Below are 22,987 nucleotides of genomic sequence, written 5' to 3'. Positions count from 1 at the left end.
TACGAACAGCAACACTGCAAGCTAGTGAACACCAACACTGCAAGTGTTTCACGAACTGTGGTTTATTTACTGATACCTGCTATTCACGAGTAACAACTGTTACTTGGTAGAAGTGTGAATGTGATTTCACGATTTCAATACAACACTGTGAATGTGAAATCACATCACAACACAGCACGGGTGCCACGAGCTACTGACAGTTTAAAATTACTCATATGAAAACTTCACGGTATCAATTCATACTGTGATTGAAAAATCATGGTATCGCTCATCACTACAGCACTGCTGCAAGCATGTAAGTCACCGTGATAGTGGAAACAAAATTACACCAGAAAGCAATGCCATCTGGGAACAGAAATGTGCAGATTTCCACAGAAATCAATTTGAATGAGAGGAAATTGATTCGAAAATCAGTGTTGCCACCCGAGAAAAAACTACAAAGCACGGGAAATAACATCCACATCAAGTTAACAGTGGGAAAACAATATATCGTAAGAATAGGCCTTAAGATGGGAGCAATGGAAAATGACATAAATGGCAGGAAAACGTAAATTGCAGGAATGTAAAAATGGGATTTTACTGTGTGTGTGTGTGTGTGTGTGTGTGTGTGGTGGTGTGTGTGTGTGTGTATTATAATAATTATTATTTATTTTATTTTATTTTTTTTATTTTTTAGCATTTTCATTTTCACAAGGCATTTTCACTATATGAAGAAATGCAACAAAAGCAGTATTCGGGTAAGATGCATTAATGTATAGAGTTATTAAAATAGTATATGCACATATTCTTTAGCTTATGAATATTTGTTTGCTATGAAATTTTTCATATTTATAAATTAATGAATTTCTTGAATTCAAATTTTCAGTCTACAGAAGCGAATCTTTCTCAGTACTCTAATGGTGATGACAACTAATGTTTTGTTTAAGAAGACACTAGGTATGGCCTCGTGCTATTACATCCCCTGTTAAGCATAGGACATTGAACCCATGCAAATAGCAGCACATGGCAGCTCACCTATTCTAATGAAAATTAATTCAAAAAAAGGCAAATTACTTAGCTTTCCTCTGAAACCTGCCATTCCGCCACCTAATGTTTAAAATTAAAAAATAGACATGTTGTTTAGGGTTTAATGGAACATGGGATTAGACATATTGTGTTTTTTTACAGTTAAAGAAATGAGTGCATATCACTCAGTCAAAAGAAAAAAAAATGTAATGCCTTTAATATTTTGCCACTTTTTATAAGAGCATCTTCATAGTGGGTAGAAGGAGATAAAATTAAAATTTGTCATGTAATGTTTGGTCCTGTTATGAATTCTTGTGTATTCCTATAGGAATACACAAGAATTCATAACAGGACCAATAATTTGAATACGTGCACGCAAACACACACACACAGGACATCGTGAGAAATGGGTATAACTTTGGAAACTTATTACAGAGACTTCATTGAGTAAATATGAAGGTTCTTTAAAATGTTTGGTAAATTTCCAATAGACGGTGACACAATTCGTTCATTCATACCAGTGTCGGCATGTATCATCTTTTTCATGACCCCAGGCAAAATTTTAGCCACATGCAACACGTAGTTCTCGTTTGGCAAACATTTAAAATGATCGTGTTTGCATTTTGCATAAAAATGGAGAAAAACAAGTTCTGTGCAGTGATAAAACACTTTTATTTGAAGAAGTGGATGGCTGCACAGATCAAAGCAAAGTTAGATGCAGTTCATGGGGACTCTGCACCAGCATTAAAGACTTTATTTTTGGATAAATGAGCTTAAACATAGTCGTAAGTCCATTGAAGATGAATTGCACACCAGACCCCTGACTGAGGTCATACGAAGGAAATGATTGACAAAATCCATGGTATCATTGTGGAAGACCACTGAGTGAAAGTGCATGAGATTGTAGGCATCTCAACTGAATGGATGTATCATATCCTACATGAAAAATTGTACATGAGAAAGCTGTGTGCACAATGAGTGCCGCGATTGTTGATTGTCAATCAAAAATGCATGTGAAAAGACATTTCAATGCAGGGTTTCATGATGTTTAATTGCAATTTGTAGGATTTTTTGCATTGATTTGTGACTGTAGATGAAACTTGGATCCACCACTACACACCTGAGTCCAAGCAGCAGTCAAAACAGTGGACAATGACCGGTGAAAGAGCATTGAAAAAAATCAAAGACTGTTTTGTCATCTGGGAAGGTGATGGCCACTGTTTTTTGGGGTTCCCAAGGAATTATCATGATAGACTATTTGGAAAAGGGTAAGACAATAACAGGAGTCTATTATGAGTCATTGTTGGACCATTTAAAAGAAGAACTGAAGGAAAAACGGCCAAGATTGGTGCACAAAAAAGTGCTCTTTCATCAAGACAATGCACCATTCATCCCATTCATCTGCCATCACAATGGCAAAATTGCATGGATTGAGGTTCAAATTGGTTCCACATCCACCGTATTCTCCGGACTTTGCCCCGTGTGACTTTTTCTTGTTCACAAACTTAAAAATTTGGCTCAGTGAGAAAAAATTTTCTTCAAATGAGGATGTCATCAAGGCTGTCAACGACTATTTTTTTTGCACAATTTGACAAATCCTACTTTTTAGATGGAATGAAAAAATTGGAAACTTGCTGGACCAAATGTGTAGACCTCGATGGGGACTAAGTGTTAACTTATTTTTTTACCAAACTTTTCAAACAACCCTCATATATTGTTTTAAAATTTGTATGTATGTATATATATGTTTATGTACAGCAATCCCTCGATTAATGCAGTCTTTAAAATGAGCATATTGATCAAAAATGCACTAATCAAATATAATAACTTATGGAAAAAAGTATAATTCTTTCCTCTAATTTCTTTGTTGACCCTTAATTTTTTTTATAAAAGAATTACAATATGTCTCATGGCCTAGTTAAAGGAAAAGCATGAAGCTGAAAGACAATAAAACATATTTAGAATATAAATTTATCATTCTACTCCTTAACAAAGAATGAGCTAACATAGTTTGGTGGGTATTCTGTTTCTTTTATTTCATACAACTGACGGTATGGCCCTATTACCTTTTCTTCTCTCTTCATCAGGGTCAGTCTCTAAGCATTGCAGCTTAAAAACTTCAATTGTATGAAAAATATTTTCAAATTGTTTCTGTGAAATCTCTCGAGCTGACTGTCAGTTGTTAAATTTTCTTCATATTCTTCAGGATCTTCCCGTTGTGCATCTAAATTTAGTAGGTCGGAATCACTCAGTTCCTCAGAATGAGATTTAATTAACTCTTGGATGTTATCATTATCAATCTCATCAAAACCCAGTTCACACCCAGTATTGGCAATTTCCTCAACAACATTATCCATTATCAAGACAAATATTAGGAACAAAAAGAAGGATTGGCTATGGGCTCTTCCCTCTCTCCGGCTTTAGCTAACTTATTTATGGAACATTTTGAAAATAATGCTTTTATCAATTATCAAAAAAACCCCAAAAATTTGGGTACGCTGTGTAGATGACATTTTCATCATTTGGCCAGGAACAACAGATGAACTCATTGCTTTCAAAAATTATATGAATAATTTACATAAGAATATAAAATTTACTTTAGAACAAGAAGAACTTAGAAAACTTCCTTTTCTTGACATCCTATTAGAAGTCAATGAGAAAGATAATAAACTTTCTTTCTCAATATATAGAAAACCCACCAACATAGGAAGATTTCTTAATGTGGCTTCACACCACCACCCTTTGCAAAAAATAGGTCTAATAAAAACCCTGAGGGACAGAGCTTATAATATTTCCAGCACAGAAAAACAGAGAAATGAAGAATTGGAATATTTAACACAGATCCTGAAAAAAAAATGGTTATGAACCCAAGACTATCAAAAAAATCCCACAGAAACAAGATTTCAAAAACACCATCACACTTCCATGTATCAAGACAGACCATGGATCAAGACAATCATGTTACAGACAAGATGGCTAAATTACTAAACAAACATCAAGCTAGCCTTTCTGCCGCTGGAAAAAATTTCAAGATCTCTATATCCCCCGAAACCTCCACATCATCCTTTAAAATAAACCAGGTGTTTATAAAATGTATTGTTCTTGCAGCATCTGCCACATAGGACAGACAGGAAGATCTGGGGAAATATGCATGAACGAACATCAAAAGGATGTACAAAACAGAAGAGAACACAAATCAGGTCTAGCTTTCCATACCACTTCCACTGGCCACAATGTACTCTGGCAGAAAACAAACATGTCTTATATAGAAAAAAACTGTTACATAAGGAAATTTAAAGAAGCTGCCAATGCTTAGAATTCCAACACAATGCAATAAAAACCAAGGCTTAATTCTACACCAAGTTTGATCAGCTTTGATAAAAAAAAATATACCTCAGTCAGGCCTCGGACATTATGATCATGAACAACAGAACGTTGCATCATCTAGCATTGTTTAAACTTAGCATTGCTTTGAATCTGTATTCTGATTTTTTAATTTTATAAACAGTCAGATGGCTACAACTGTATAGTATGAACTATTAATTTCTCTTTTTTGTTGTTTTAACTTTCAGTTACCTTTTACCCCTGAAGATGTAAGTCAAACGACTTATGAAACTTGTTGGGTTTTATTTCTTTATTGTGCTTTTAGCTTAATAAAAAAAAATGTGGTCCAGTTACCGGAATATGCCTTATGAACTTTTAAACCACAGAAACCTCCACTTACAAACATTATCCATTTCATTTGAAAAGCCTCTAAAAATCATTTGCACAATGTAGAAGAATGTGCTTCCAAATGGCTCACGTATTGCTAGTAGTAATTTCATTTCAAGATTGATGAATATTTTCAATAGGAGTTTTAACATTAAATTTCTTCCAGAATTCTACTAATGTCATAGAATTCTCTCCAGGTGTTGCTTCTATTGCCCGTTTCAGTGTTCTCAGGTAGTATGCCTTAAAGGTTGCAATAATCCCCTGGTCCATAGGTTGTATGAGAGAAGTTGCATTTGGTGGTAAAAATATCACTTTAATGTTCTTACACAATGAATCAAGAGAAATAGGGTGACCAGGTGTTAAAATAAGCAGAGCTATAAAATCAAGATTATTTTGTTTTCAAAAATTTTCTCAACTGTTGGATGAAAATATCTAGTGAACTATCATTCGAATAAAGCTTTAATAATCCATGCTTTCTTGTTAGACTTCAAATTACGTTGAGGGAAGCTTAATTAATGCCTTTGAGGGCCCTAAGATTTTTGCCCTATAAACTACCATGGGTTTTAACTTTAGATCACCTTCAGCATGGCCACCTAATTAGAAGAGTCATTCTATCCTTTGCAACTTTATAACCAGGCCTGAGATTTCTCTGATTTGGCCAGAAAAGTCTTGGAAGGTATTCACTTCCAAAAAAGGCCAGTTTCATTGACATTAAATATTTGTTGGTCACAATAGCTTCCTTTTTCCACAATTTTCTTCAAAATCTCTGGATAATTTGCGGCCACCTTATCTACACTTGCAGCTTCGCCTGTGATTCAAACGTTATGTAGGCTATTTCTCTTTATGAAACATTCAAACCACCCAGCACTAGCATAGAATTCTTCTTTTCCATCATCAATAGCCCTTTCTTTTAAGGTTGCGAAGAGACTTAATACTTTTGATTTCATAAGATCAGTGCTTAGCAGGATCCATTTTTGATTGCAATCTTCAATCCATGTAGAAAGAAGTGTCTCTAATTCAATCATTATAATACTTTGATCTCAAGTAGTTTGCATGCATAATGAACTTGAAGCAGCCTTGCCTTTCTCTTTGCATTCAGCAACTTTGCTTAAAATTGTTCTTATAATTGATTCACCTATTTTGTGTTCTTGTCCTGTCTTTGCTCTGACTTGCCTTGTTCATTTTTTTTTCTTTATTATTTCAATTGTTTCTTCCAATGAGATTACTTTTTGAATCTTTTTCCCATTTCCAATTTTTTGCTCACTAATTCTTTTACTCATGATTAAAGGTTGGGAAAATACTTTAAAATAAAAAAGTAAGGAAAACAATTGCAAAGGAAGCATGAGATATGATCAGCAAAATGTTATGTAATTAGCAGATGGCATAAATTTTGGCAATTAATTTGGAACATAGTGTACATGGAAATAGTGTACTACTGTATGTCATTAAAAAATAACTTTGTAAAATGTTTTAAATTGGTAACTAAATTATTTCATCTTGGTGAGTGATTTTTTAAATTAGTTAGCTATAAAAAATGTATAGATAGAAAATTTTTAAAATCTGTAACATTTATTTTTAAGATGTATATAGGTGCACTAATCAGAGATGAATTAATCGATATACATTTATATATATATATATATATATATACACACACACACACTGATTGGAAAGAAGTCACCATACACACCAGATACCATTTTGTGTGTGTGTGTGGAACAAACAGTCATGGCATCCAGTTTAACAAGATGTAGGACCTCCTTTCCCTGCGATGAGCAGCAATCCTACATGACATACTTTCCACAAGCATACGATAGTGATCAATGGGAATTTTGGACTGTTTCTGGCATGTAATGAGGCCTCTTATGGTACAAATGTCCCTTGACCTCACTCAACACTCTAGTTCATGAACATCTGTGACATGAACTAGAGTGTTGAGTAGGGTATCAGGGTTCTGTGGAAGCCAATCAAGTGTGGTGATGTTCACTTCCACAAACCAAACAGTTAAAGCAGCAGCCTTATGACATAATGTGCTAAAAGAGACAATGTTTAGTTCCATAGAAATGCCACAAAGTAGGAAGCATTACATTGTCCAGAATGTTTAGATACCTCTTGGAGTTCAGTGTTCATGATGCCGCAAACAGAGGTCCAAGACCAAACTAGGAAAAACAAGACCATACCATCACACCACCACCTCCGAATTTCATGGTTGTGGTTATGCACTCTGGTAAGAGATGTTTGCTGGCCATCTGCCATACCCACATCCATCCATCCATCCATCCATCCATCTGCTCACCAGAGTGAGTGATTTCTCGCTCCACAACAGCTTTTGAAGCTTCCATGCCCCACTACAGGTATCTCTTGCTTAACGTGCCGAAATTAATTGCAGCAATCCCTTGATATACACGGCAAGAGTTTTGATTAACACCCTTTAACCCTGTGGAACTCGCAGCTGATCTGTGAGTTCAGCAGGGTTAAAGGGTCAAAACTAAACCAAACTATATGGACATCGCAACCTCCGATGTCAATATAGTATGGTTTAGTTTTGTTTTTGTTTTTTTTTGTTCAATAATTTCTAGATTGTAACTGAAAATAAATAAACCATCATGTATTACTGAAATAGAGAGCCAAAGGCTTAGGAGATGTGCTTTACATTATGGAAAATACTAAGGAAAATGATCTGGAGCTTACTCCACCTTTACTGCGAGTTGCCCATGAGGGGAACTTATGCTTGCATCCGCCGAAACGTTTAGTTTCTATATATTCAGCACGAAACTCTTGTAGTTTCTATATTCAGCTATGAAATAATGTTGTATTCAATATCCACTTAATTTGTACCATCATGTATTATATTTGCAGTGTTTTTTCTTTATGTTTTATTGCTTGTTTGCCGAGGTCTAGAGAGTCATTTTGCTTGTTATTGTAGAATTTATGCCGATCAGAAAAAAACTAAAAATGTTCAAACGACTCTTGATAACTTCTTTTGATAAAAAAATTCCAGTAAATAATGTAGGTACAAGTATTTATTAAACATTTACTTTGCATTCATTTTTTATCTTTCCTAAAAGAGTACCATATAAAACGAATTATTAATACAGTAATCGATCATGGACGAATTATAATTTTTACCATTGATTATGTCGATTTGATTAACACGATTTTGATATACACATGAACATCAAGGGATTAATTAACCATGTTAATCGATGGATACCTGTATATGCTTTTTGCACCACTAAAGATGACGCTGCATGATGGGGTTTTCATATTGTGGTCCTACCATGGAAACCAATGTTATGATCCTCAGTTCTGAATGTTTTTTTTGCCGATTCGTGCTCCATTCAATGTCTGGAACCTCACATTCAGCATGTTGGTTTTACATATTATCCTTCCTATCATCCTGTGGTCAGGTTCGGTGAGTGTGGTAGGTAGCATGTGCATTTGACTCTCTGCACTTCCATCTCAGTATGATATCACTGATTGTTGACCTGGGATGGCCCAATTAGTCAAAAATTTGCTGAACAGATAGACTTGCAACATGGCATCCTATCACAATGCCTCTTTCAAATGCCATCAGTTCCTTTTCCACAGCCATTTCACCCAGACACGGTTGCACCGACTTGGGAGCATCATATCCCTCCAATTTATAGCTAAAAGCATGTGAATTTTAGCTATAAGGTACTCTTTTTTATGGCATGATGCATCTTACCCATGTATGTTGGGGGGGGGGGGGTCACTTCTTCCTTCCAAGCAGTGTCAGTGTATATGATTTATATATATGAATATTCTTTGATACTGAAGGTTTTATAAAAATTCTGTCTTTAATTCTGATATAATATACAATGTAATTCATCTGTGTAGGGCAAGTGTAGAGTACATTACTTTGTTAAGAATGCTCTTTATATGGGCTACATCAAAATTAAACTGAATAATGCATATTTCCATTTTTGTCTAGTGCTGGTTTCTTCATTCACTGCCACAGACAAAAATTGAAAGGATTTGGATCTGAAGACCTGGTTATCTGGTGGCCAATTTTGCAGACTACCATGTAACTGAGCAACCAGATCATTAAAATAAATCTAGGACACAAAATAATTCTTTATTGGGTGATTTTTTTGCTTGTGTGTCACAGGCATTGGCACCATAAAAGTGTAACAACATAACATACTTTTATGGTGCCAATGCTTGTGACACACAAGCAAAAAAATCACCCAATAAAGAATTATTTTATGTCCTAGATTTTTTTAATACATCCAAAATTAAAAATTACGTTATGGTGGACATCCACTGTATTTGTAACCATTCCAAGACAACGCACCCTATAACATTTGAAAGTGTCCATCACACGAGAGGATAAATAGCAAATATGAATTGGTGTGCTTAATTAGCAACTTGGTTATTTGTGTTTGCTTCACCATTCCACATGGCTATTTGATGTCAAGGGTTTAAGAAGTGCCAGGAAAATTTTTCCCAGGCTATCACTCCCTGCCACCACTGCACTTCTACCAGTACAGTATATTGATTTCCACCTTTGCATTTTGAAATATAAAATTCAGAAATCCTTTTGTGGAGAGAGACCACTGTAATCAGGTTAGAAAGAGCAAGTTGATTTAACAGGATTGTACATTGTACCCTCACTTACCTGTCAAGTGCAACTCCTTCCATCAATCACTTAGCATAACTTGGACTCCTTTCAGTGCTGAATAGATCAAGATTGAGATTATATTCTAGCTGGTTGGAAAACTGGGCTCCTGAGCCAGGAAGGTAATTTCCATTCCCCTAGGGAATCCTAATTGTTATTGTTGCCAGAACTTCTTTATTACAGGTCACACTGCAAGAAGATTTGCAGTTAATTAAATTTATTAAAGTTGATTAAACTGAGGCTGTATTCAGCATTAATCTGTATTCTGTAGATTAATCCTCTTTTATTGCCTTATGTCACTGTCTCGCATAGGTCATCCCTGGTGGCTTTTTTTATAGGTACTCCCATGGATACACTGAACTGAAGAATTTGTTACTCTCTGCACTTTCGACCATATGTGAAAAGATCAACTAGATATGTTCACATCAAGTTTACCAAGGTTTTTTCTTCTTCCTTTACTCCTGATTTCATTTCAAAGCGATACTTTTTTTTGGGCAGAGTTTCGCTATAAATTCCCTATAATCTCTATATGTTATAGAGATTATAGCCATTGTGGTTATGGATTAGAGTGAACTGTTCAAAATGCAAAATATTCTTAATTCATAAATACCAGGACTTGTATTGATTACAATTATTTAATAAAATAATACCTAGTGTTTTGTCTGAGCAAAGAGACTGGATATTTCTTTTACAAGGGTGTGCTGAAAAGTTGTTATAATCACCATGAAGGAATTGAGATAGAACCATGTAACTTACACATTATTCTACATATTCCCCATGAAGTGTTGTACACTTGTTAAAATGCTGTGCATCATTTGCAATCCTCTGAGAAAAAAGTCTTTCTCTTGTTGCACAAACCAGTCCTCAGCTGCAGATATGACTTCATCATCTGTGGTAAATTTTGTTCCTTTCAAGTGTTTTTTTGCATTTGGGAATAGGAAATAGTGATGGGGCCAGGTCTAGTGAATAGGTTGAGTGAGGCAGACACTGAAAGCCCAAGTTGTGTATTGTCTGTTGCGTTTCATGAGCAGTGTGAGCATTGTCCTGCAAAAGCAACATGTCTCTGCTCAGTTTCCTGTTGCGTTTTTCCTTCAGAGCTGTTGAATAAACTGCTGTTGTAACAGTTTCACCTCTTTTGAGGTACTTGGTAAGGATTACACCATCCATATCCCAAAAGAACAATGGCAAGAACCTTCCCTGCTGACTTTTGGGTTCTGAAATTCCTTGGCTATGGAGAACCTTTCTATCTTCACTCCATTGACTGCTGTTTGGTCTCTGGGTCATAGCGATGAAGCCATGTTTCATCAACAGTCACAATACGAACCAAAAAATTCACACCTGATTTCTCAGAATGACCCCAAATCCCTTGAGATGACAGCATATGTTCTCTCTCTTTTAGTCGGCATTCAAACATTTGGGGATCCACTTCGCTTAGAGCTTCTGCATGTCCAGATGTTGGTGGATAATGATCCCAACTTGTTCTCTAGATATCCCCAGAGTTTTTGCATTATTTTTGGCTGGTATTCATCTATCATGAAGGATCATGGCATGTGCTAGGTTGATGTTTTCAGGTGTGATTGCTGTGAAAGATCTTCCTGACCTGGGGTCATCTGTTTTCTTAAGATGCCCAGTTTTAAACTTGGCAACTGTTGGATATGCTGAGACACAGTTCCCTAAAGTCTTGCACATAGCTTGATGAATCTCAGTTGCAGACTTTTCTTGCAGCAAGGAAAACTTGATGACAGCCACACTCTTTGTCTTTGAATTTTTTCAAACCTCTGATATGTCTTCTTATATCCTAAAAGAAAAATTAACAAATTATTACAATTTGATGAAACATGGGGGGATAAAGAGTTTTAAGATATGTCTTTTCTTGTGGTTATATCAGCTGCTTTAATATCATTTTGTTTTTTATATATAACCAGCAGAGTTATTGTGGTTTTTCAGTGCAAAGAATTTAATTTTAAATTAAATAACAGCATTAAAGAATAACAAATAACACTTCCTTCTAATATGAGTGTGAGGACTAAGAATGATGAATGATATTAAGTTTTCAAAAGCTTTCAGAATTACATCTTACGGTAGTACTATCTGAGAAGTGAAACATAAATAGTATTCCACAAGGTTCTACTGTAGGACCATTATTGTGTAACTTATTTGCTAATGATATTGGAACAGGTTAAAATGGAGATGTGCAGTTGCTTGCAGATGATGCAAAATTTAGGAGTGCTATTAGACAACCCCAATTATCATTTAGCCAAGAAACTAGTGTTAACACTTAAGGAGTTGGTAAGTCATTCTCCTCCTTTATTAAAAACATACAACACTTTGTAAAAAAAATTAAAGACATCACTGGAAAAAAGTGATTTATTAGTCTATTTTGATGTCTCTGCCCTCTTCACAAATGTCCCAATCAATGATACAATTCTTATTTTACAGGACAAATTCCCTCCTGATATCACAGCACTCTTTGTACATGTAACATTCTGGCTATTTTCTATGGCAAAACACTTTCTACCTACAAAAAGAAGCCACACCCATGGGCTCGCCGTTATTCCCCCCCCCCCACCCACCACAATTCTAACTTTTATATGGAAGCTTTCGAGCAATGTGCTCTAGATTTTTGTACTTTAAAACCCAAAGGCTTAGATACAGTGACGATGTTTTCGCAATCTGGTCCCATGGTTGCCAGACATTTGACATTTTCCTCAGTCACCTAAACACACAACACAAATGCATACAATTCATAATTGAGATTGAAAGTCAGACTGGCAGTCTTTCTTTAACTGTTTACTGGAAGCCTACACATACTGGTTAATATATACACATAAACTCCCACCACCACCTAACACAAAATCTAGGGGTCATAAACACACTAAAACACGGCTTTGATGGTTTGCTCCAGTGAACAAGCACTTAAAGATGAATCAAGAGTTATCAGCAATATCTTCCTGAAAAATGGCTACAGCCAAAATACTATCAACAAAATTCTTCACAGGACCTTACTTAAAAACAATAAACTACATTACAATAAAACTGTAACCATTCCATACATTAAAAGTATATGAGATAAAATATACAGAATACTACAGAAATACAACCTTAATGCAACCTTTAAACCTCCTGTAAAATTAAAGAACTTATTGAACTCATCCAAGGATCCACTTCCTCTGCTGGTGCACCCTGAAGTATACCGTGTACATTGTATCTGTAATTTGCAGTATATATGTGAAACAGGATACGATTCCTATCAGAAAAAAGGAACATAAATGGCGTGTTAAATTCAATAACTATGGTAAATCTGATCTTTCTGATCATGCCCTGATTACTCTACATGGAATTGATTGGAAGGGTAGCATCTATTGTTTACATTACACCAAAAAGTGGTATGAACATAAATTTAAGGAGGCCTGTGAAATTCTTATCACCCACCCTAATCTTAACAATAATGATGGTCAAAAAATCCCAAGATTATGGAAGGCACATATTCTACCCACGTAACCTTTCCATCTAAGAGTTAATTATAAATAGGACTGTACATAATCCAGGATCTTAACTCTAATATAACAACTCATGTTAAATTAAGACACCACTTTTGCTGTAATAAAACTATCTATATGAAATTATCCTCTGAAGAAGTTATGAATAGATTGAATATAAATTTTTTTCTCACTAGAGGTCAGCCCAGTAGAATAACCATTAATCAAATCATTGTCTCTGGCATACTGTTTGAAATGTAATATAGCTTGTCTCTCTCTCTCTCTTTTGTAAAGGAAATGGATATTTGTTTTATTTTTTTAAGTAATTTAATTACTAGAATAGCCTTTTAATTCATGCTCTCTAAAACTGTTGTATTTTAATGATTTCCAGCTAATGTAGAAACATACAATTCTGTTTGAAATGTAATATAGCTTGTCTCTCTCTCTCTCTTGTAAAGGAAATGGATATTTGTTGTACTAATTTTTTAAATAATTTAATTACGAGCATAGCCTTTTAATTCATGTTCTCTAAAAACTATTGTATTTTAATGAAATGTATGGTAAATCTGGCCTTTCTGATCATGCCCTGAATACTCTACATAGAATTGATTGGAAAGGTAGCACCTATTGTTTACATCACACCAAAACGTGGTATGAACATAAATTTTAGGAGGCATGTGAAATTCTTATCACCCATCCTAATGTATGAAATGTAATATAGCTTGTCTCTCTCTTTCTCTCTTTTGTAAAGGAAATGGATATTTGTTGTACTATTTTTTTAAATAATTTAATTACTAGGATAGCCTTTTAATTCATGTTTTCTAAAAACTGTTGTATTTTAATGAAATGCATGTATTTTAATTTCCAGCTAATGTAGAACCATACAATTTTCTAATATATATATATATATATATATATATATATATATATATATATATATATATATATATATATATATATATATATATTGTGTATATTCCAGGCGATGACCTTAATGAAGGTCGAAATGTTGGGAAATTAAAGTAATTATTTCTAATATGGTTGTAGTCTCAATAATTTGTCTGAAATGAATCTTTAATTTATTACATAACCAAGTGAAAAAAGTTATTAAATGCTTAAACCCCTTTGTGAATTATGGGCCACCCTGTATTAACATCTTTTATATAGACTTAAAATTATACATTAAATAAGAATACATAAAAATAATTACATAAAAAAAAATACATAAAAAAAGGGGGTGCTTAAGGGTCAAAGCTGTATAACTGAGAGGAGACCTCCACATAGCCTTTAAAGGAATGCGGAGAACCGACCAGGGCTTCTGACCTAATGTCCAATCCTCACCTTCTCGTGGCACACCCTGTTGGGTATCTACTTTGATACTGAACGAACGAGGATGGGCTGGTAATTTGGGATTTAGCCGACCAAATTGTATGCTTATTGGTTAAACCAAAATAAAAAATGATGGTACAACATGACAAAATTTCATGCCGGCTGGGGCGTCGCCCGGTTAAACAAGGCCCCCATTGTTTTCGCCAGGGAATCAGGGCGAACAGCGAAAAGTCAGCTACTGGAACAAATCTGAAAACAAACCTCAACTCAACATCACCAGAGTTAAAGATCGGTACTATCAACGTAAGAAGCCTGAATGGCAAAGAAATGGAGCTAGCTGAGGAATTAGATAAGTACCAGATCGACATAATAGGGGTGACTGAAACAAAAAAGACCAAAACTGGTGAGATCTTTCTGAGCAATAAATACAAAATGTTATATTCAGGCAATGACAATCAAGGAAAAGAAGGAGTAGCCATAGTATTCAACACAAAATACGAGGCTAATCTTCTTGAATGGCAGTCAGTCTCAAGTAGAGTAATGTGGGCAAATATGAGAATGGGGAACTGGACAATGAGACTTATTTGTGCCCATGGTCCCACAGAAGGTTCTACTAAAGACTAGAAGTGGAGGAATTTTTTGAGGCTTTAGAAAAAGCAACTGACACAATGAAAAAGGAAAAGTTGGTCCTTGTTGGGGATCTAAATAGTAGAGTAGGAAATGATTGTGAGACATACAAAAATATTTTGGGAAAATTTGGAGAAAAGAGCAAAGCTAATAATAATGGCAAATTTCTGTTGGATTTCTGCTCCGGACATGGACTGGTTATTACTAACACCATGTTCCAACATAAAAATGTGCACAAATTCACATGGAGAGAAGAGGCTAGGAATAAGAAAAGTCTCATTGACTATGTTATTGTTGATAGTGATGTTTTCTCCCTGGTGCAGGACACCAGAGTGTACAGAGGATTTGAAATTGGAAGTGATCACTATTTAGTCTTGAGCAGGATAAAATTGAATTTCATATTGAAAAGAATAACATGTAAGAAAGTTTTAAAGCGAATAAAAGTTGAGCAGCTCTCAGATGTGAACTGTAGACTAAAATACAGAAATATTATTGAAAAGAAAATGAAAGAGTTTGAGAACAGGAATCAAACCTTGGAGATTCAGTGGCAAACTCTGAAGGAAACATTGATTGATTCTGCCAGAGAGGAATGTGGTGAGGTTGTGTGCAAGGATAAAAAAATCAGAACTCCATATTGGACACAGGAAGTTAAAGAGGCAGTGAAGGAAAAGAAGAAAGCATATCAAAAGTTCCTGGCAAATAAGTCAGCTTGTGCTCTTAGAGAATACAGGGACAAATGTAAGAAAGCTAAACACTGTGTAAAACTAGCTAAACAAAAGTCATGGGAGGACTTTGGCAAGAATATAGAAAATAAATATCAAGAAGGTGGCAAAATATTCTGGAGGTTGTTGAAGAAGCTTAGGAATGGAGGAAAGAGTGCTGTAAAAGGAATTAAAGATGATAAAGGTGAAATGAAAACAGGAGAAAAAGATATCCTTGAAGTATGGAGTAATTACTTTGAAAAACTGCTAAATGAACAAGCAGTGATGACAGCACAGTGATAAAAAACACTGACCAGGCATGCAGTCAGGAATACATATCCATACTTGAAGTAGAAAAAGCCATCAAAGGCTTGAAATGTGGAAAGGCAGCAGGAGTAGATGATTTTCAACCAGAAATGCTGAAGTATGGTGGTATAAGAGTCTTACAGTGGCTGCACTGCATAGTTCAGAAAGCCTGGACAGAGGGACGAATTCCCGATGATTGGATTAGAGCTCTCATAGTACCCATATATAAAAAGGGAAATAAAACTGAATGTGAGAATTACAGAGGTATTTCCCTACTGAGTGTTCCTGGCAAGATCTATGCAAGTATACTTGAGAAACGGTTGAGAAGAATTGTGGAAGAAAAGCTTGGTGAAGAACAAGCTGGATTCAGGCCAAATAGAGGCTGTCAGGATCAGATCTTCACTTTACGACAAATAGTCGAGAAAGCATGGGAATATAACAAAGATCTGTATTTAAGTTTTGTCGATTTGGAAAAGGCATATGACAAGGTGCCAAGAGAGAAGCTATTCAATACGCTGCAGTTATATGGCGTCAATGGGCCATTATATCAAGCAATACTTAGTCTTTATTTGAGTTGTGAGTCAGCAACTCAAATTGAAGGAAGTACAGGAAGATGGTTTAATGTTAAATCTGGTGTGAGACCAGGATGCACATTATCCCCTCTGTTATTCATTATCTATATGGATCACATTATGAAGGAATGTGGTATTAAACCTGATATCAAAATTGGAGATGTTAATGTCAGCTTTATGCGGATGATGTTATACTTCTAAATAAATCCGCTACAAGTCTGCAAGATTCTCTGACTAAATTGAATAGCTGTTGTAATAGATATGGTATGAAGGTCAGCAATAAAAAGACAAAGACAATGAAAATAGGCAGAATCATTGAAAATGTCAACTGTGTTGTGAATGGAGAACCTGTGGAACAAGTAAAACATTTCAGCTACTTAGGCACAATTTTTACTGAAGATGGTAAACTAAATATAGAAATAGACAACAGAATCAGCAAAGCTGGTATCGTGGGAAGTCAATTGAATAAATTCATATGGAATAAGAAAGAAATTAGTCGGAACACTAAATTAGCTGTATACAAGACTGTGTTCAAACCAATTTTAACTTATGGATCTGAGAGCTGGGTCAGAAGTAAAACACTTGACCAAAGACTAGAGACCGCAGATATGAGAGTCCTGAGAAAGATTAGAGGCGTGAACAGATGGCATCAATGGCAATATCATATTAAAAATGAGGATATTAGGAAAGAACTTGACATTGTCAGCATCCAGGAATGCGTTAGCAGAGCTAATCTCAGATGGTATGGTCACTTAAATAGAATGGGAGAGGAAAGATTAGCAAAACAAGTGTTCTCTGCCAGGTTGGCAGGAAAAAGACCCAGAGGAAGACCAAGATATAGGTGGATTGATACAGTACAAAGTGCCTTAGACGATAGAAATATAAGATCTGATAATGTTGGAGTCTTGACAAGTAACAGACTGATTTGGAGGAAAATTGTAGATAGGAAGTTAGTAATGATGTAATTTTTTCATGTAATACTGTCATATCCTGTACACCCCTTGAGGGTACATGGCAGGAATTTGATGATGATGATGACATAAAAATAATACATTCAAATAATTCATTTGAAAACAATATTTGTCAAGTTAGCCTTACTTAAAAGTATAAATAAATAAAAGTAAAAGATAAATATATAAATAAAAAATAAATAGAACATACCTATTGAAGATTGTCCTGAAAGTCTCATAAGCTGTTGCAATGCTATCCCCATGAAAGCTTTTCATTGATTTTGTAAAGGAAATAGATATTTGTTGTACTATTTTTTTAAATAATTTAATTACTAGGATAGCCTTTTAATTAATTTTCTCTAAAAACTGTTGTATTTTAATGATTTCCAGCTAATGTAGAAACATACAATTCTCTGATAAGTTCAGTTGTATTTCTGAAAGAAGGTTCTGATTCAAGATGGCAGTTAGTAGAAGTAAGTTGTCATGACCCAATTATTACTGTATTAAAATATAACAAAACTGTTGATGTGTATTTTAAGTATTGTTATATATATATATATATATGTAGAAAGTTTTTTTACCTGTGACATAAATGTGACATGAAAACAAGAGAAAAAGATATCCTTGACGTATGGAGTAATTACTTCGAAAAATTGTTAAAATGAAACAAGCAGTTGTGACAGCACAGTAGCACAAAATACTGACCAGGCAGCCAGGAATACCTATCCATATTTGAAGTAGAAAAAAGCCATCAAAGGCTTGAAATGTGGAAAGACAGCAGGAGTAGATGATATTCGACCAGAAATGCTTAAGTATGGTGGTATAAAAGTCTTACAGTGGCTGCACTGCATAGTTCAGAAGGTGTGGACAGAGGGACGAATTCCCGATGATTGGAGTAGAGCTTCCATAGTACCTATATATAAAAAGGGAAATAAAACTGAATGTGAAAATTACAGAGGTATTTTCCTACTTGGTAAGATTTATGCTAGCATACTTGGGAAACGGTTGAGAAGAATTGTGAAAGAAAACCTCAGTGAAGAACAAGCCGGATTCAGGCCAAATAGAGGCTGTCAAGATCAGATCTTCACTTTACGACAAATAGTCGAGAAATCATGGGAATATAACAAAGATCTGTATTTAAGTTTTGTCGATCTGGAAAAGGCATATGACAAGGTGCCAAGAGAGAAGCTATTCAATACGCTACGGTTATATGGTGTCAATGGGGCATTATATCAAGCAATACTTAGTCTTTATTTGAGTTGTAAATCAACAGTTAGGATTGAAGGAAGTACAGGAAGATGGTTTAATGTTAAATCTGGTGTGAGACAAGGATGTACATTATCCCCTCTGTTATTCATTATCTATATGGATCACATTATGAAGGAAAGTGATATTAAACATGATATAAAAATTGGAGATGTTAATGTCAGCTCTTTGCTTTATGCGGATGATGTTATACTTCTAAATAAATCCGCTACAAGTCTACAAGATTCTCTGACTAAAGTGAATAACTATTGTAATAGATATGGTATGAAGGTCAGCAATAAAAAGACAAAGACAATGAAAATAGGCAGAATTGTTGAAAACGTCAACTGCGTTGTGAACGGAGAACTTGTGGAACAAGTAAAACATTTCAGCTACTTAGGCACGATTTTTAGTGAAGATGGTAAATTAACTTTGGAAAAGACAACAGAATCAACAAAGTTGGTATTGTAGGAAGTCAATTGAATAAATTCATATGGAATAAGAGAGAAAATAGTCAGAACACTAAATTAGCTGTATACAAGACAATGTTGAAACCAGTTTTAACTTATGGATCTGAGAGCTTGGTCAGAAGTAAAGCACTTAACCAAAGACTAGAGACTGCAGATATGAGAGTCCTGAGAAAGATTAGAGGCGTGAACAGATGGCATCAATGGCAATATCATATTAAAAATGAGGATATTAGGAAAGAACTTGACATTGTCAGCATCCAGGAATGCATTAGCACAGCTAATCTCAGGTAGTATGGTCACTTAAACAGAATGGGCGTGGAAAGATTAGCAAAACAATTGTTCTCCACCAGGTTGGCAGGAAAACGACCCAAAGGAAGACCAAGATATAGATGGATTGATACAGTAAAAGTGCCTTAGACAATAGAAGTATAAGATCTGATAATGTTGGAGTCTTGACAAGTAACAAACTGATTTGGAGGAAAATTGTAGATAGGAAGTTAGTAATGATGTAATTTTTTCATATAGTACTATCATATCCTGTACACCCCCTTGAGGTTACATGGCAGGAATTTGAATATGATGATTCAGCAGATCCCTGTGGCAATCCATTATTTAACTTCCTTTTGCTGCTAATTTTATTACCTATGGCCACTATAAGTCTTCCCTCTCTTAGGATATTGTTAATGATATGGACTATTGTTTTTATATGGGATGATTTTATATAATTTATATAGAAGGCCTTGTCTCCAGATGTTATCGGAGGCTGCTGATGTTTTTAAACATGTTTGAAAACCAGCTTCTATGTGAGTTACTAAAGAGAGAACCTGGTCACAACACCCACAATTTGGTCTAAAGCCAGCTTGTTCTATTGGAATATTTAAAAATTGTTTCTAGTTATAAATAAGTCTTTCAAAGAGTTTATAACAACAACTGAAATGAGTAATAGGTTGGTAACTTCCAGTTTATGATTAGGCTTACCAGGCTTTAAAATTGAAAGTATTTTTGCTTTTTTTAAAAAATAGTGGCAAGTTTACCGGTTGTATGTCAGTATAGAACCTAGTTAACCAAGATCTTGCATTTCTTCCTAGATTAATCCAAAATTCTGGATGAATGTTGTCAAAACCAGGAGCCTTATCAGGCTTTAATTCCTTTAAGGCTGCTTCAACTTCTTGCTGCATAAAAGGGTGTGCGAAATTAGAAGTTATAGGTGAAGACTTGTTAAATTCTTTTAATTTTCTCTTAATATATCTTGTATGCTTTTTTTTATTGATTGAGGTACATGATATGTTAACAATATGTATGGCTAGTCGATCTGGGGAAATTTTTGGTTGTTCTTTAATCGGTGGAGCACTACCACCTAGTTTCCTAAGAAGGCTCCAAGGTTACGGCTGGAATGAGTAAAATCTATACCTTCAACTGTATTTACCCATTTTTTTCTTCTGGATATATCCAATTTTGCTAGAAGTCTATCTGCTGTTTTTGGGTCATTGTACATTTGATATTCCTTATACTGTAATTCACATTCTTCGCTTCAACCATATATTTATATACTCTTGCCTAATACCTCTAGGAATACTTTTCTTGGCAGCAAGCAATAAATCAATTAAAATTACTACTTATTGAAGATATCCAGTGAATACATTTGTCAAGTTCATTCTGATGTCACCAATCAGAATTAAATCTTTATGTAAATACTAAACATGCAGAGTATAAAAAATCTCTTTATAGATTACTAATAAGCTTCATTTTGGTAATGAAAACATTACTTAAATTAAGGGGATATTAAATCCCGCATAGTTTTAAAACCGAATAAGAAACTCAAAGATCGGAATCAAAGAGTTTCTTGCCGAATATAGTAAACTATAAAGTATCGGCGACACTAGCGTTAGCCAATGCAAGTGATCCTAGTACGTAGTACGATACTGGGCAACTCGTTGCAAAGGTGGAGGAAGTTCAGATCGCTATTCTTAGGTATTTTCCATAATGTAAAAACACATTTCCTAGGAAATGTATGCTGTTATTACATTATGGAGGGAATATCCCCTAATATCCCCTTAATTTAAGTAATCTCTTTATAGAGATGAAATTTATAAAACAATCTTTATAGAGACAGTCTCACGAACAGAAGGATATCAGCATTGCATAGAAAGCTTTGATGAGATGCTTAAATGATGCAGTGTCACAGTGTTTTCCTAGAGTTCAGTAAAGAAAGTAGTAATTAAATGGATGTGCAACCTTATTGAGCAATTCAAAAGAATTAGATAATATGTAAAGAATAACTTGAGAATAAGGATGAGAGGAGTTATAAAATATATAAAAAACACAGGCTAGAAAAGTTATGAGTTTCATACAGAAAGCTAAGTCAGAGTGTTAAAAGAAATTGGTTGTGCAGCTAAAAGCAACCCCGAATAATTTTATTGTCTTAACAATAAAATTTATTGTCTTTTACTTATAAAAGAAAGAAGGAATGTGGGGGACAGGATAATTTTATTGTTAAGTAAAAGAAAGAAGGAATGTGGGGGACAGGGCCGCATTTATCATTAAGTGCATGAGGCGCAAGATGGGGCCTCACTCTCTAGGGGGGGGGGGGCTCGTTTTAAAACCTCACTCCTCACAAAGAACAATAAAAAAACAGTGTAGTTATGGTTGCAAAATAAAATACTTATTTTTAAATATTAAATTCATAATATAAAAACTAGAAGCTGCTGAAAAATTTGTGAGACTTCCCGCTTCCATTTGAAATACATTGCTCTTTCCTTAGATTATAAAACTAACAGGAACTCCTGTATTCCATAAAATTCATGTATGTAAGCGTACCATTTCTTTGCTGGACGTATATACGCGTCCAGCAAACCTGAACAATATTCTCTCCACCTGCTGAAAGAACATGGATAAGAAGTGTAGTTTGACCGTCGTGTCCATTGAAAGTGCGATAATCCTTCACGCTGAAAAGAACACTTCACTACATTACCTGGCGTACGTAGTAGCTATGTTCTGTGGCCTACAGCAAGAAACGCTTGCCGTTTGCTCAGTAACCGGAACCTTAAGTTATCAGACTAAATACCTATGAGTTATATTCATTTTACTGCTTGTTTTTATCGTATAATTCTAGTTTTTAATGCCAGCGTAAAATAAGAAATCCTTTAATACTTTCTTCATTTCATATTGTCACTCTGGAAGATCAATGTCACTATGAATTTTGTTGCTAATTATTTTAATTGCCAATACATTTAAAAATTCTCCAAGAACTCGATTGAAGATAATTATTTTTGTCAAACAATTATTTTATAAATTCATGAAAATCCGAATCTATAAATGAATACAACCTCCATCTGTTCCAAATTAAGTTTTCTATTTTATTCATAATCTTAGTTCGAAGGTTAGTTATCATACGTAAATCTTGAATCATATCATGTAATGCATAATTTTTATAACGTAATCTGTAGGTTTTTGCATTTCAACTTTCTTGGTTTCCCCCCTAATCACTCACTACAAATCAAAATAAACGGCAGTTATGAAGTCAACTGTTATGTACATATTTTCGGCTAATTTAGATATTATGCAGCAGTTTTCAATTAGCGATATTTTCCTTACAGTTTATCTTTTGAAACATGTGTAGGTGCATGCATCAAAATGAAATTTTATTTCCAAAATTTTCATAACAAAATTAATTCGCCTTTAATGGCTAACTCCCCACCCCTCCCAAAATTATCATCTCTCTCTCACACACACACACACACACACAAAAATACTGCTAGATAACATGTGCGCACGTTCTTTTTGTTTGAAATTGTTATTTTTCCTAAGTATACTGTTGCAGTTTTAAGCAAAAGACAAAGGCGTAGAATCTCTGATAAAATACCACTGGATATAAATTAAAGACTCACAATCAGAAACCCAGAGTAATGCAGTTTAACACCATTTGTTGTTCATAAAAAAAAATTAAAAAA

General features: G+C 34.7%; 1 protein-coding gene across 1 annotated transcript in view; it reads left to right on the top strand.

Moving 5' to 3' along the window:
* Window positions 1–22,987, top strand: part of LOC150107135 (small ribosomal subunit protein mS39-like) — a 369,834-nt gene that overhangs the window by 72,905 nt on the left and 273,942 nt on the right. Inside the window, exons 5-6 of the mRNA XM_090391018.1 lie at window positions 677–737; window positions 17,713–17,795. Of these exons, the coding sequence (XP_090247144.1) occupies window positions 677–737; window positions 17,713–17,795 (144 nt within the window). The remainder of the gene's footprint in view (window positions 1–676; window positions 738–17,712; window positions 17,796–22,987) is intronic.

Source organism: Typopeltis vanoorti, chromosome 4 (genome assembly GCF_054136105.1).
Source record: "Typopeltis vanoorti isolate ZY-2024b chromosome 4, IOZ_Tvanoo_1.0, whole genome shotgun sequence".
NCBI classification, from domain to species: Eukaryota; Metazoa; Arthropoda; class Arachnida; order Uropygi; family Thelyphonidae; genus Typopeltis; species Typopeltis vanoorti.
This window is presented reverse-complemented; position numbering and strand designations above follow the sequence as displayed.